The sequence below is a fragment of the Oncorhynchus masou genome, chromosome 8 (assembly GCF_036934945.1).
Source record: "Oncorhynchus masou masou isolate Uvic2021 chromosome 8, UVic_Omas_1.1, whole genome shotgun sequence".
In the NCBI taxonomy this organism is placed as follows: domain Eukaryota; kingdom Metazoa; phylum Chordata; class Actinopteri; order Salmoniformes; family Salmonidae; genus Oncorhynchus; species Oncorhynchus masou.
In genome coordinates this window covers 29,829,541-29,843,892 of record NC_088219.1, presented here as the reverse complement: position 1 = coordinate 29,843,892, position 14,352 = coordinate 29,829,541, and the positions used below count along the sequence as shown (strand labels likewise).

Below are 14,352 nucleotides of genomic sequence, written 5' to 3'. Positions count from 1 at the left end.
CCCCATCCAAAAGAGGCAGGCCATCCCGGGCCGACCGAAGATCCGCTGTGCTACGGTATTGTTACGTTTAGGGGGGATTCTGACTTAGAGGTGTTCAGTCATAATCACACAGATGGTAGCTTCTCACCATTGGCTCCTCAGACAAGCAAATACACCAAATGTCTGAACCTGCAGTTCTTCTCGTACTGAGCAGGATTACTATTGCAACAATACATTATCAGTAGGGTAAAACTAACCTGTCTCACGACGGTCTAAACCCAGCTCACGTTCCCTATTAGTTTGTGAACAATCCAGTGCTTGGTGAATTCTGCTTCACAATGATAGGAAGAGCCAACATCGAAGAATAAACCAGCGACGTTGCTATGAACGCTTGGTCACCACCAGCCAGTTATCATTGTGATAACTTTTCTGACACCTCCTGCTTAAAAGCCAAAAATTCAGAAGGATTGTGAGGCCCTGCTTTCACGGTCTGTAATCATCCTGAAAATCAAGAACAAGTCAACTTTTGCACTTCTGCACCACAGCAAGTTTCTGTCCTCCTTAAGCAGAGTGGGACGCACCTGGCTCGAAAAACAATAAGAGTAAAGGCCTCCCACTTATTCTACACCTCTCATGTCTCTTCACAGTGCCGGACTAGAGTCAAGCTCAACAGGTTCTTCTTTCCCCGCTGATTCCATCAAGCCCGTTCCCTTGGCTGGGGTTTTGCTAGGTAGTAGGGAGGGACAGTGGGAATCTCATTAATCCAGTCATGCGCGTCACTAATTTTAGATGACAAGTCATTTGGCTACCTCAAGAGACTCTAAATTATGTCCCGCCGTTTACCCCCGCTTCATCGAATTTCCTCACTTTGACATAAGGGGGTCGCAGTCACCCCACAGGTGATTTGAGTGAGACGGCAACAGGTGGGTATGCTCCTTTTGAATTCCATCAAGTTGACATTCAGTGATCCATGCCCAGTGGGAACCTAGGCTTCTTCCATCCGTTTTATGGTTCCACAGCAAATCAATGGGCGTGGATTGTACTACCCAGATCAAATGTAGGCCTCCCTCCCCAGACAAGCTGTAGATACCTCTCCCCACTTCGTAGGGAATGAGCCAGATCCATGCCATGCCCTATCACTGCGGGGCCAATGGGTTTAGTCTCTGCCTCAAGACTAGTGAGCATAGAGGAGCATAGAGGAGACCACAGGAGATCTGTGAGAAGGGCCCGGGACGCGTCCAGAGTTGCCACTGCCAACAATCCGACCCAACCCTCCACTGGTCCGCCTTCGGACCACTGACGGACACCACCCAGACGCACCCCCACACACAGCCCCTTGTGAGACCACGCACGAGAGACCGCACAACGAACTTCCAATGGTGGCGAGAGGAGGGTGACAGACCGACTGCTCCCCCAGCCGCAGCTCGAGCGCAGCCCAGCGTCGCACCCCAGCCCGACCAACTAAGCCCTTAGAGCCAGTCCTTATCCTGAAGTTACAGATCTTTTTTTCCCAACTTCCCTTATCTACATTGTTACAACATGCCACAGGCTGTTCACCTTGGAGACCTGCTGCAGATATGGGTACGGCCCGGCATGAGATTTACACCCTCTCCCCCGGATTTTCAAGGGCCAGGGAGAGCTCACAGGATGCCGCCGATACCGCAACGCTTTCCAGGGCATGGGCCCCTCTCTAGGGGCGAACCCATTCCAGGGTGCCCTACCCTTCACAAAGAAAAGAGAACTCTCCCCAGGGCTCCCACCAAGGAGCTATTGAAATTAGAAACATTGAAAAACAGTTTTAGAAGTAATGGTTAAAGAGCTATTGAAATTTGAAAAAGGAGATTTGTCACTATGTTGACGGTCCCTAACTGCTGTTGGTGGACGTAAAGAAAACTACAGGCGAATATCCATTTAATATCCAACCTGAATCTGTCTTTACCTCGGTTGCTCTTAAACGCAAGTAAAACTAAATGCATGCTATTCAACCGAAAACTGCCCGCACCTGCTCGCCCGTCCTGCATCACTACTCTGGACGGCTCTGACTTAGAATACGTGGACAACTACAAATACCTATGTGCCTGGTTATTAAATTAAATTAAATTAAATCTAGAATTGGCTTCCTATATCGCAACAAAGCATCCTTCACTCACGCTGCCAAACATAACCTCGTAAAACTGACCATCCTATCGATCCTCGACTTCAGTGATGTCATCTATAGTATAGCCTCCAACACTCTACTCAACAAACTGGATATAGTCTAACACAGTGCCATCCGTGTTGTCACCAAAGCCCCATACACTACCCACCATTGCGACCTGTACACTCTCGTTGGTTGGCCCTCGCTTCATACTCGTCGCCAAACCCAATGGCTAAAGGTTATCTACAAGTCTCTGCTAGGTAAAGCCCATCCTTATCTCAGCTCACTGGTCACCATAGCAGCACCAGCTGTCAGAGCAGCTCACAGATCACTGCACCTGTACATAGACCATCTGTAAACAGCCCATCTATCTACCTACCTCATCCCTATACAGTATTTATTTATTTATTTATTTATCTTGCTCCTTTGCACCCCAGTATCTGCACATTCATCTTCTGCACATCTACCATTCCAGTGTTTAATTGCTATATTGTAATTACTTTGCCACCATGGCCTATTTATTGCCTTAACTCCCTTAACTTACCTCATTTGCACTCACTGCTTATAGACTTTTTGTTTTCTTTTGTTCTACTGTATTATTGACTATGTTTTGTTTATTCCATGTGTAACTCTGAGTTGTTATATGTGTCAAAGGGGGGTGAGTGCTTTATGCTTTATCTTGGCCAGGTCGCAGCAGCATAAATAACTTGTTCTCAACTTGCCTACCTGGTTAAATAAAGGTGAAATAAATTTTTAAAAACACATCAACAACAGCTTCCCACGTAACATTGTTACCTATATCGCTCCACAAAAGCCATGGCCATTGCAGAGCAAGCGAAACAAATACTTCAAGGTCTCAATACAAGTGATGTCACCAACTGGAACACTACTAGCATGCACTACTAACTAGCTAGCCATTTCACACCAGTTACACTCACCCGCCTTTGACCTCCTCATTCTCCACAGCAACCAGACAGAGTCCAACTGAGTGATCCAGTTCAACAGCAGTCATTTAACAGTGTTTCTTTCATCCCTCTCCTTGCCCCAACCTGGGCTTGAACCAGGGACTCTCTGAACACATAAAAAACTGTCACCCTTGAAGAATAGTTAGCTACCTATTGCTCCACGAAAGCCACAATCCTTGCAAAACAAAGGAAACAACTACTTTAAGGTCTCAGAGCGAGTGATGTCGCCGCACCATTAACTAGCTAGCCGTTTCACACCAGTTACACCCACTACATGTTGCGTCCATTGCCATTGAGGCTGCTAGCTAGCTAGGACACCGACACACAGTGTCGTTCGCCCCTGCCTGCTGAGCACTGATTTCCCACAGTTATTTTAATGTTGCGGTGAGTGTAATCACTACCCAGTAGTGCCACGCGAGAGTTTGGTTGGCTAATCAGAATAAGTTTTTCATGAAAAGTTTTCCATCGGAATAGGTTTTCCACTTTTCCACAGAAAAGGGATTTATTTCAGACAGGAATACTCCTCAGTTTCATCAGCTGTCTGGGAGGCTGGTTTCTTCACTCGCAGGTGAAGGAGCCGGATATGGAGGTCCTGGGTTAGCATGGTTACAAGTTGTATGAGGTTGTGATGGCGGTTGGTCGTACTGCCAAATCCTCTAAAACGATGTTGGAGGCAGCTTATCGTAGAAAAATTAACATTAAATTATCTGGCACAGCTCTGTTGGACATTCCTGCAGTCAGCATGACGCTCTTTCAAAACTTGAGACATTTGTGACATTGTGTTGTGTGACAAAACGGCACATTTTACAGTGGCCTTTATTGTCCTCAGCACAAGGTACACCTTTGTAATGATCATGCTGTTTAAACAGCTTCTTGATATGCTGCATCTGTCAGGTGGATAGATTAACTTGGCAAATGAGAAATGCTCACTAACAGGGATGTAAAAAAATTTGTGCACAAAATTTGAGAGAAATAAGCTTTTTTTTCTGGGATATTTTATTTCGGATCATGAAACATGGGACCAACACTTTACATGTTTGCGTTTATATTTTGGTTCAGTATATTTGATAACAGGCGTAACGTTTGAGGGAGCGAGAGAAAACATTATTTTGATAGCAACCCCTGATCCCAATGACTCGACTGCCCCTGCTTGGAGAGAAAGAGAACTGCTCATTTTCAGCCACTCACGAGACTCATTGGAATTGATGCATCAGGAAAATTCTCTGCGACAAAAGAGTGATCAAGTTAAGATCCAACATCTGTATATGGCCCCGTGCCTGTAAAGGATGAGGGACTAAAAATATATAAAGATGAGGCATTGTCATACCGTATGTACTGTACTTGAACTCAAGTCCTATGTTGGGTTGAAAAGGACGGGTTCCACCTAGTCTATCTTCTCAAGGTTTCCTCTAACGGTGTTAAAGGTTTCCTCTAAAGGTGTTCAAGGTTTCCTCAGTTTGTGAGTGCTTTTGGTGACAAGCCGAATTTCTTCAGCCTCCTGAGGTTCTTCACCATGCTGTCTGTGTGGGTGGACTAATTCAGTTTGTCCGTGATGTGTACGCCGAGGAACTTAAAACTTTCTACCCTCTCCACTACAGTCCCATCGATGTGGATAGGGGGGTGCTCCCTCTGCTGTTTCCTGAAGTCCACGATCATCTCCTTTGTTTTATTGACGTTGAGTGTGAGGTTATTTTCCTGACACCACACCCCGAGGACCCTCACCTCCTCCGTGTAGGCCTTCTCGTCAAGCCTACCACTGTAGTGTCATCTGCAAACTTGATGATTGGGTTGGAGGCGTGCATGGCCATGCAGTCGTGGGTGAACAGGGAGTACAGGAGAGGGCTCAGAACGCACCCTTGTGGGGCCCCAGTGTTGAGGATCAGCGGAGTGGAGATGTTGTTACTTACCCTCACCACCTGGGAGCGGCCTGTCAGGAAGTCAAGTACCTAATTGCACAGGGCGGGGTCGAGACCCAGGGTCTCAAGCTTGATTATGAGTTTGGAGGGTACTATGGTGTTAAATGCTGAGCTGTAGTCAATGAACAGCATTCTCAAATAGGTATTCCTCTTGTCCAGATGGATTCGGGCAGTGTGCAGTGTGGTTCTCAAAGCACTTCATGATGACGGAAGTGAGTGCTACGGGACGGTAGTTGTTCTGCTCAGTTACCTTAGCTTTCTTGGGAACAGGAACAATGGTGGCCCTCTTGAAGCATGTGGGAACAGCAGACTGGGATAAGGTTTGATTGAATATGTCCGTAAACACACCATGGTCTTTCGCATGCTCTGAGGACGCGGCTGGGGATGCCGTCTGGGCCTGCAGCCTTGCAAGGGTTAACACTTTTAAATGTTTTACTCACGTCGGCTGCAGTGAAGGAGAGTCCACAGGTTGTGGTAGCGGGCCGTGTCAGTGGCACTGTATTGTCCTCAAAGCGAGCAAAGAAGTTGTTTAGTCTGTCTGGTAGCAAGACATCCTGGCCCGCGACGGGGCTGGTTTTCATTTTGTAATCCGTGATTGACTGTAGACCCTGCCACATACTTCTTGTGTCTGAGCCGTTGAATTGCGACTTTACTTTGTCTCTATACTGACGCTTAGCTTGTTTGATTGCCTTGCGGAGGGAATAGCTACACTGTTTGTATTCGGTCATGTTTCCGGTCACCTTGCCCTGGTTAAAAGCAGAGGTTCGCACTTTCAGTTTTGCGCGAATTCTGCCATCAATCCACGGTTTCTGGTTGGGGAATGTTTTAATAGTTGCTGTGGGTACGACATCGCCAATGCACTTGCTAATGAACTCGCTCACCGAATCAGCGTATTCGTCAATGTTGTTGTTTGACACAATGCGGAACATATCCCAATCCACGTGATCAAAGCAATCTTGAAGTGTGGAATCTGATTGTTCGGACCAGCGTTGAACAGACCTGAAAGCGGGAGCTTCCTGTTTAATTTCTGTCTATAGGCTGGATGCAACAAAACTGAGTCGTGGTCAGCTTTTCCGAAAGGAGGGTGGGGGAGGGCCTTATATGCATCGCGGAAGTTTACATAGAGTCAAATAAAGTTTGTTCAGGGCCATCGATGTTTCTGCTTGGGCGGGAATATATGCGGCTGTGATTATAATCGAAGAGAATTCTCTTGGTAGATAATGCGGTCGACATTTGATTGTGAGGAATTCTAAGTCAGGTGAACAGAGGGACTTGAGTTCCTGTATGTTGTTATGATCACACCACGTCTCGTTAATCATAAGGCATACCCCCCCGCCCCTCTTCTTACCAGAAAGATGCTTGTTTCTGTCGGCGAGATGCATGAAGAAACCGGCTGGCTGTACCAACTCCGATAGCGTGTCTCGAGTGAGCCATGTTTCCGTGAGGCAAAGAATGTTACCTAAGATTACCTGGGGTACCAATGTAATAAATAACGGGTAAAAAAAAATACTGCATAGTTTCCTAGGAACGCGAAGCGAGGCGGCCATCTCTGCCGGAAGTTGTCATCTCTCAAGGTGTTCAAGGTTTCCTCTCAAGGTGTTCAATGTTTCCTCTCAAGGTTGCAGCCTGTATAGTGTACACTCACCTTGACCACCTCTTCATCGGTCGACCGACACTCTACCGACTCTGTTACATCCGTAACTGTGCCGTCTGTTCCTACGGTGACCACCTTTACTGGCACGGCAACTGTCCTCCCAGTGAGCACAGCTGTATTCAGAATCTCAGTGTCCTGAGAAGAAGAAGAAGAAAAGAGGAGTTTAGAGTTAGGTTCTACTGAGGAGAGCAACCACGCTGACATGCAGATGCGTTGTTTACTGTGCCTATTGCAATATTAGCTGCTCACATTGTCATCTAATTGGAATTAGCCTACAACTGTCATAGAGTTCGATAAATGAGTCAGTAAATGCTTGCACATCTGCTGTACATCCTCATTTCCCTGTGAATAAGGCACCAACAATCCAGTCAAATCCCTATACAGTAGTTAAGGTTTCATTAACACCCTAGATTGCCAGTCTCTAATGATACAATATATCATGAACATTGTAATCATAGATACTGCAAATTGCTGCTTTCATTAAATGATGTGAACAGTGATGATAAGATAAGTGTAATCTTGACGCTGTGACTCAGACGAAGCAGAAGAAAGATAATTAGATGAATGAATCTACTCTTAATCCCCAAGGCTCTGTGTTTGCAACCATCATGTAAAGGCACACACAGGCACGCACACACCTACATGCAGGCACAAACACACACACACACACACACACACACACACACACACACACACACACACACACACACACACACACACACACACACACACACACACACACACACACACACACACACACACACACACGTTCAGGAGCTCACACAGAAACACCAAACCCACACAGACACCCAAACCTACATGCAGGAACCCACACAGACACACGTACACACACAGACACACGTACACACACAGACAGACAGGCACACATTGTCACTTTGTTTCTTCCGTTGGCCCTCTCGTTTTGTGCAAACAGATATTATTTTATGCTGTGCTGTGGATAATGGAATATCAGCTCTCTCTCTCTTTCCCAGTCTCTCTAGCTCTCCCTGCTGATTCCTCTTACCAGGATCCAGTCTTTTCCCCCTCTCTATCATTTCACCTCTAACGTTCTTTAATGGGAAGTAAATATATTGGCTCACCTCTCTGAATTCAAACCAATGATTATTAAGATAAAATATTGTTAGCCTCCAGAGCTCTTCCCATGAAATAACTAAAAAGTGTAGTTTTGCTTTGATTGCAAAACTATGCTGAGGTGAGTCAGATGAGCAGCCAGGGCCGGGTGTGCAAACACAGTGATGAGAACTAGTCTGACTTGATCATGTTTTAATTGCACGATGAGCCATTGACACCTGCAAAATCAGCCTGATTAGTAGTAATAATTTGTTATTGGTTAGGATATTGAAGGTTGTGTGTATTATTGCAGTGAAAAGGGGAAGTATAGAAAGTGTCCGTCCAGACATGTACTTGCTTTTCTGTTTTTTAATATTTCTAAGGAAGTAGGCAAAGGACAACAGTTGAGTCTCAGTTCCTGACAAGCTAGGCTAGTCTCTGTGGAACTAGGGTAAGGAGAGATGTGAAACCCAACATCGAGGTCAAGGTGAGGACAACAGCTGAAGGAGGACAAAACCAACCTAAGAACACTCTTACTGAAGTCTAATCACACACACATACACACACACGTACGCACACGCACGCACGCATACACACACGCACACACGCACACACACACACCTCCCTGCCCATGAAAGTTCTGGGCTCAGGCCGGGCCAAGAAAATACCAATAAGAGGAACAGACTCAGTTCTTGCCGAGCAACAGAGAATGATTGTCTATCTTAGACATACAAGGAGATGACTGCTCCTAGTAGGATGCTATAAATATGTGTTTGTGTGACTTGTATGTTGTGTTATGCAGCGGCAACATCCTGTTGGGTGTAATAAATCTAGTTTGAGCTTTCCTTAGAGTCCGTCTGTATGTGTACCAGAACTTAGAACCTAACAACAGTGCTGACAGTCTAACAAGGAGGGACTAATCCACACTGTTTCATTTACTGTCAAAAATATAAATTTAACAAGACCTGGGAAATGGCTCTGATTAATATGGGTGGAGGAACCACTCTCCCTAGTAAATTAAAATCTGGGGAAGACATTTAAAAAAAGTTTAAGGGGTAGAACAGTTTAATATTGCAGATTGAATCTACAATCTATCAATATAATTGTCTGCATCATTTCCAATCCCCCATATATAATTTTTGCAAATATATATATTTATATATACAGTACCGATCAAAAGTTTGGATTCACCTACTCATTCAAGGGTTTTTCTTTATTTTTTTTACTATTTTCTTAATTGTAGAATAACAGTGAAGACATCAAAACTATGAAATAACACATGAAATCATGTAGGAACCAAAAAGTGTTAACCTCTAGGGGGCAGTATTTTCACCTCCAGATTAAAAGCGTGCCCAAAGTAAACTGCCTGTTACGCAGGCCCAGAAGCTAAAACACTAAGGTTTCCAAAACTGTTACAATAATGTCTTTGAGTATAACAGAACTCATATGGCAGGCGAAAAAAATATTTTCATGTGGTTTTTCAACTCAATGCCTATAGAGAATCCAATGGGTTGGGAATAAGATTGCAGTTCCTATGGCTTCCACTAAATGTCAACAGTCTATATATATGGTTTCAGGCTTTTATTATGAAAAAACGACGAGTAAAAAGCCATTTTGGTCTGAGGACAGAGGAAGTATGCAGACCTGATTTGGGCACGCTCCCATGAGCGCACCGTTCATTTCTGTTGAAAACGGTACTGTCCAGTTGAAATATTATTTATTTTGAAGACAATAAACAACCTGAGGATGAATTATAAACATTGTTTGACATGTTTTGACAAACTTTACCGGTACTTTTAGTATGTATTCGTCTGCCTGTTGTGACCGCCTTTGGATTACTGAACAAAACGCGGCAACAAAATAGAGTTTTTGGGACATAAAGAGGGACTTTATCGAACAAAACAAACATTTACTGTGTAATTGGGAGTCTTGTGAGTGCAACCATATGAAGATCATCAAAGGTAAGTGATTAATTTTATCGCTAATTCTGACTTTAGTGACTCCAATACTTGGCTGGTAAATGATTGTACGCTTTTTTAGACGGTGCACTGTCCTCAGATAATCGCATGATATTCTTTCGCCGTAAAGCCTTTTTGAAATCTTACACAGCAGCTGGATTAACAAGAAGTTAATCTTTAAGCCGATGCATAACACTTGTATATTTTATGAATGCTTATTATGTGTATTTCTGCCTTTTGAATTTGGCGCTTTGCAATTTCACCGGATGTTGGCCAGGTCGGAAGCTAGAGAGGTTTTAAACAAATCTAAATACAGTGCCTTGCGAAAGTATTCGGCCCCCTTGAACTTTGCGACCTTTTGCCACATTTCAGACTTCAAACATAAAGATATAAAACTGTATTTTTTTGTGAAGAATCAACAACAAGTGGGACACAATCATGAAGTGGAACGACATTTATTGGATATTTCAAACTTTTTTAACAAATCAAAAACTGAAAAATTGGGCGTGCAAAATTATTCAACCCCTTAAGTTAATACTTTGTAGAAGCCACCTTTTGCTGCGATTACAGCTGTAAGTCGCTTGGGGTATGTCTCTATCAGTTTTGCACATCGAGAGACTATCTTTATGTTTGAAGCCTGAAATGTGGCAAAAGGTCGCAAAGTTCAAGGGGGCCGAATACTTTCGCAAGGCACTTTATATTTGAGATTTTTCTAAGTTGCCACCCTTTGCCTTGATGACAGCTTTGCACACTCTTGGCATTCTCTCAACCAGCTTCATGAGGTTGCCACCTTGAATGCTTTTCCAACAGGTTTGAAGGAGTTCCAACATATGCTGAGCACTTGTTGGCTGCTTTTCCTTCACTCATCCCAAACCATCTCAATTGGGTTGAGGTCGGGTGATTGTGGAGGACAGGTCATCTGATGCAGGACTCCATCACTCTCCTCCTTGGTCAAATAGCCCATACACAGCCTGGAGGTGTGTTTTGGGTCATTGTCTTGTTCAAGAACAAATAATAGTTCCACTAAGCACAAACCAGATGGGATGGCGTATCACTGCAGAATGCTGTTGTACCCATGCTGGTTAAGTGTGCCTTGAACTCTAAATATATCAAAGAGAGTGTCACCAACAAAGCACCCCCACACCATCACACCTCCTTCTCCATGCTTCACACTGGGAAACACACATGCAGAGATAATCTGTTCACCTACTCTGCGTCTCACAAAGACACGGCAGTTGGATCCAAAAATCTCAATGTCGGGCTAATTTTACCAAAGGACAGATTTTCACCGGTTTATTGTCCATCGCTCGTGTTTCTTTGCCCAAGCAAGTCTCTTCTTATTGGTGTCCTTTAGTGGTTTCTTTGCAGCAATTCGACCATGAAGGCCTGATTCACGCAGTCTCCTAATTGCCCATTTCTGAGGCTGGTAACTCTAATAAACTTATCCTCTCCAGCAGAGGTAACTCTGGGTCTTCCTTTTCTGTGGCGGTCCACATGAGAGCCAGTTTCATCATAGCACTTGATGGTTTTTGTGACTGCAATGAAAGAAACTTTCAAAGTTCTTCAAATTTTCCGGATTGACTGACCTTCGTGTCTTAAAGTAATGATGGACTGCCTTCTCTTTGCTTATTTGAGCTTTTTTGCCATAATATGGACATGGTCATTTACCAAATAGGGCAATTGTCTGTATACCTCACCTACCTTGTCACAACACAACTGATTGGCTCAAATGCATTAAGAAGGAAAGAAATTCCACATGTTGACCTTTAACAAGGCACACCGGTTAATTTAATTTAATTGCATTCCAGGTGACTACCTCATTAAAGCTCGTTGAGAGAATGCCAAGAGTGCGCAAAGCTGTCATCAAGGCAATGGCTACTTTGAAGAAACTCAAATATAAAATACATTTTTATTTGTTTAACAATTTGTTGGTTACGACATCCTTCCATATGTGTTATTTCATAGTTTTGATGTCTGCACTATTATTCTACAGTGTAGAAAATGGTTTTAAAAAATTAAGAAAAACCCCTGAATGAGTAGGTGTGTCCAAACTTTTGACTTGTACTGGTACTGTATACATTCATGCATATACATATATATGTATTATTTTCTGCTAACCCTACCACCCCTCACCTAATTGGATTAAACTAATGAACAACAACACTTAGGTTTCTACTTAAACTAGCTTACAGCTTCCAGCTTATACAAACTATATACACTACTATATTGAACATTTTGGAGTTTTTTTGTCCATTAAAATAACATAAAATTGATCAGAAATACAGTGTAGACATTGTTAATGTAGTAAATGACTATTGTCGCTGGAAACAGCAGAAAGGTGTACAGAGGCCCATTATCAGCAACCATCCCTCCTGTGTTCCGACAGCACATTTTTTTTAGCTAATACAAGTTTATCATTTTAAAAGACTAATTGATCATTAGAAAACCCTTTAGCAAATATGGTAGCACAGCTGAAAACTATTGTTTTGATTAAAGAAGCAATAAAACTGGCCTTCTTTAGACTAGTTGAGTATCTGGAACATCAGTATTTGTGGGTTCGATTACAGGCTCAAAATGGCCAGAAACATAGACCTTTCTTCTGAAACTCAACAGTCTATTCTTGTTCTGAGAAATTAAGGCTATTCTATGTGAGAAATTGCCAAGAAACTGAAGATCTCGAACAACACTGTGTACCACTCCCTTCACAGAACAGCGCAAACTGTCTCTAACCAGAATAGAAAGAGGAGTGGGAGGCCCCTGTGCACAACTGAGCAAGAGGACAAGTACATTAGAGTGTCTAGTTTGAGAAGCAGACTCCTCACAAGTCCTCAACTGGCAGCTTCATTAAATAGTACCCGCAAAACATCAGTCTTAATGTCAACAGTGAAGAGTCAACTCTGGAATGCTGGCCTTTTAGGCAGAGTTCCCTCTGTCCAGTGTCTGTGTTCTTTTGTCCTTCTTAATCTTTTATTTTTATTGGCCAGTCAGAGATATGGCTTTTCTTTGCAACTCTGTCGAGAAGACCAGCATCCCGGAGTCGCCTCTTCACTGTTGACGTTGAGACTGGTGTTTTGCGGGTACAATTTTAATGAAGCTGCCAGTTGAGAGTCAATGAAGAAGCAGTTAAGTAAGAAGTAGTTAATCATAAAGCAATGCCCTTATTGACCGCTCCTACATATACACTGAGTCATCAACATCAGAACAGATTTACTGTGTGACATGAAGGCTTTCTATACACTGACTAAACTATTCTGTTGCACTATTCCATTGCATCTATATCGCCTAATCATGTTTTCATTCTCTTTGAACTGTGAAGATAACTGCAATAATGAATTAAGTCTCCAAAGCTCATCTGAGATCAGGTATAATTTACTGGATTGTAACAGCAATATTTCCAAATTAAATGTTATTTGTCACATGCTTGCTAAACAACAGGTGGAGACTAACAGTGAAATGCTTACTTACGGGCCCTTCTCAACAATGCAGAGAAAAAAAAGAAAGTAGAAAAATGTAAAAATAATTACACAAGTTTAGAGTCGATGTGCAGGGGTATGAGGCAATTGAGGTAGATATGTACATAAAGGTAGAGATAAAGTGACTAGGCAACAGGATGATGGTGTTGGAGTCGTGTTTGGCCACGTAGTCATCTGTGAACAGGGAATACAGGAAGAGACTAAGTACACACCCCTGAGGGGCCCCAGTGTTAAGGATCAGCATGGCAGACATGTTGTTGCCTACTCTTACCATCTCGGGGCTGTCCGTCAGGAAGTCCAGGATCCAGTTGCAGGGAGGTGTTTAGTCCCAGAGTCCTTAGCTTTGTAATGGGCTTCGTGGGCATTATGGTGTTGAATGCTGAGCTGTAGTCAATGAACAGCATTCTCACATAGGTGTTCCTTTTGTCCAGGTGAGAAAGGGCAGTGTGGAGTGCGATTGAGATTGAGATTGCATCATCTGTGGATCTGTTGGGGTGGTATGCAAATTGGAGTGGGTCTAGTGTGTCCGGGAGGATGCTGTTGATGTGAGCCATGACCAACCTTTCAAAGCACTTCATGGCTACTGGCGTGAGTGCCACAGGACGGTAATCATTTAGGCAGATTACCTTCGCCTCCTTTGGCACAGGGATTATGGTGGTCTGCTTGAAACATGTAGGTATTACAGACTCGGTCAGGGAGATGTTGAAAATGTCAGTGAAGACACTTGGCAGTTGGTTTTGCGCATGCTTTGAGTACACGTCCTGGTAATCCATCTGGCCCAGTGACTTTGTGAATGTTGACCTGTTTAAAGGTTTTGTTCACATCGGCTACTGAGAGCGTTATCACACAGTCATCCAGAACATCTGGTGCTCTCGTGCGTGCCTCAGTGTTGCTTGCCTCGAAGCGAGTATAAAAAGCATTTAGCTCATGTGGTAGGCTCGCGTCACTGGGCAGCTCACGTCTGGTTTTCCCTTTGTAGTCTGTAATAATTTTCAAGCCCTGCCACATCCGACGAGCATCAGGACCGGTGTAGTAGGATTCAATCTTAATCCTGTATTGACGCTTTACTTGTTTGATGATTCATCTGAGGGCATAGCGGGATTTCCTATAAGCTTCCGGATTAGTATCCCGCTGCTTGAAAGAGGCAGCTCTAGCCTTTCGCTCGATGCAGATGTTGCCTGTAAGCCATGGCTTCTGAT

General features: G+C 43.7%; 1 protein-coding gene across 1 annotated transcript in view; it reads right to left on the bottom strand.

Moving 5' to 3' along the window:
- The window catches only part of LOC135543804 (transmembrane protein 132C-like), a 171,784-nt gene that overhangs the window by 22,853 nt on the left and 134,579 nt on the right, over positions 1–14,352 (bottom strand). The window contains exon 5 of the mRNA XM_064971138.1: positions 6,643–6,786. Within this exon, the coding sequence (XP_064827210.1) occupies positions 6,643–6,786 (144 nt within the window). The remainder of the gene's footprint in view (positions 1–6,642; positions 6,787–14,352) is intronic.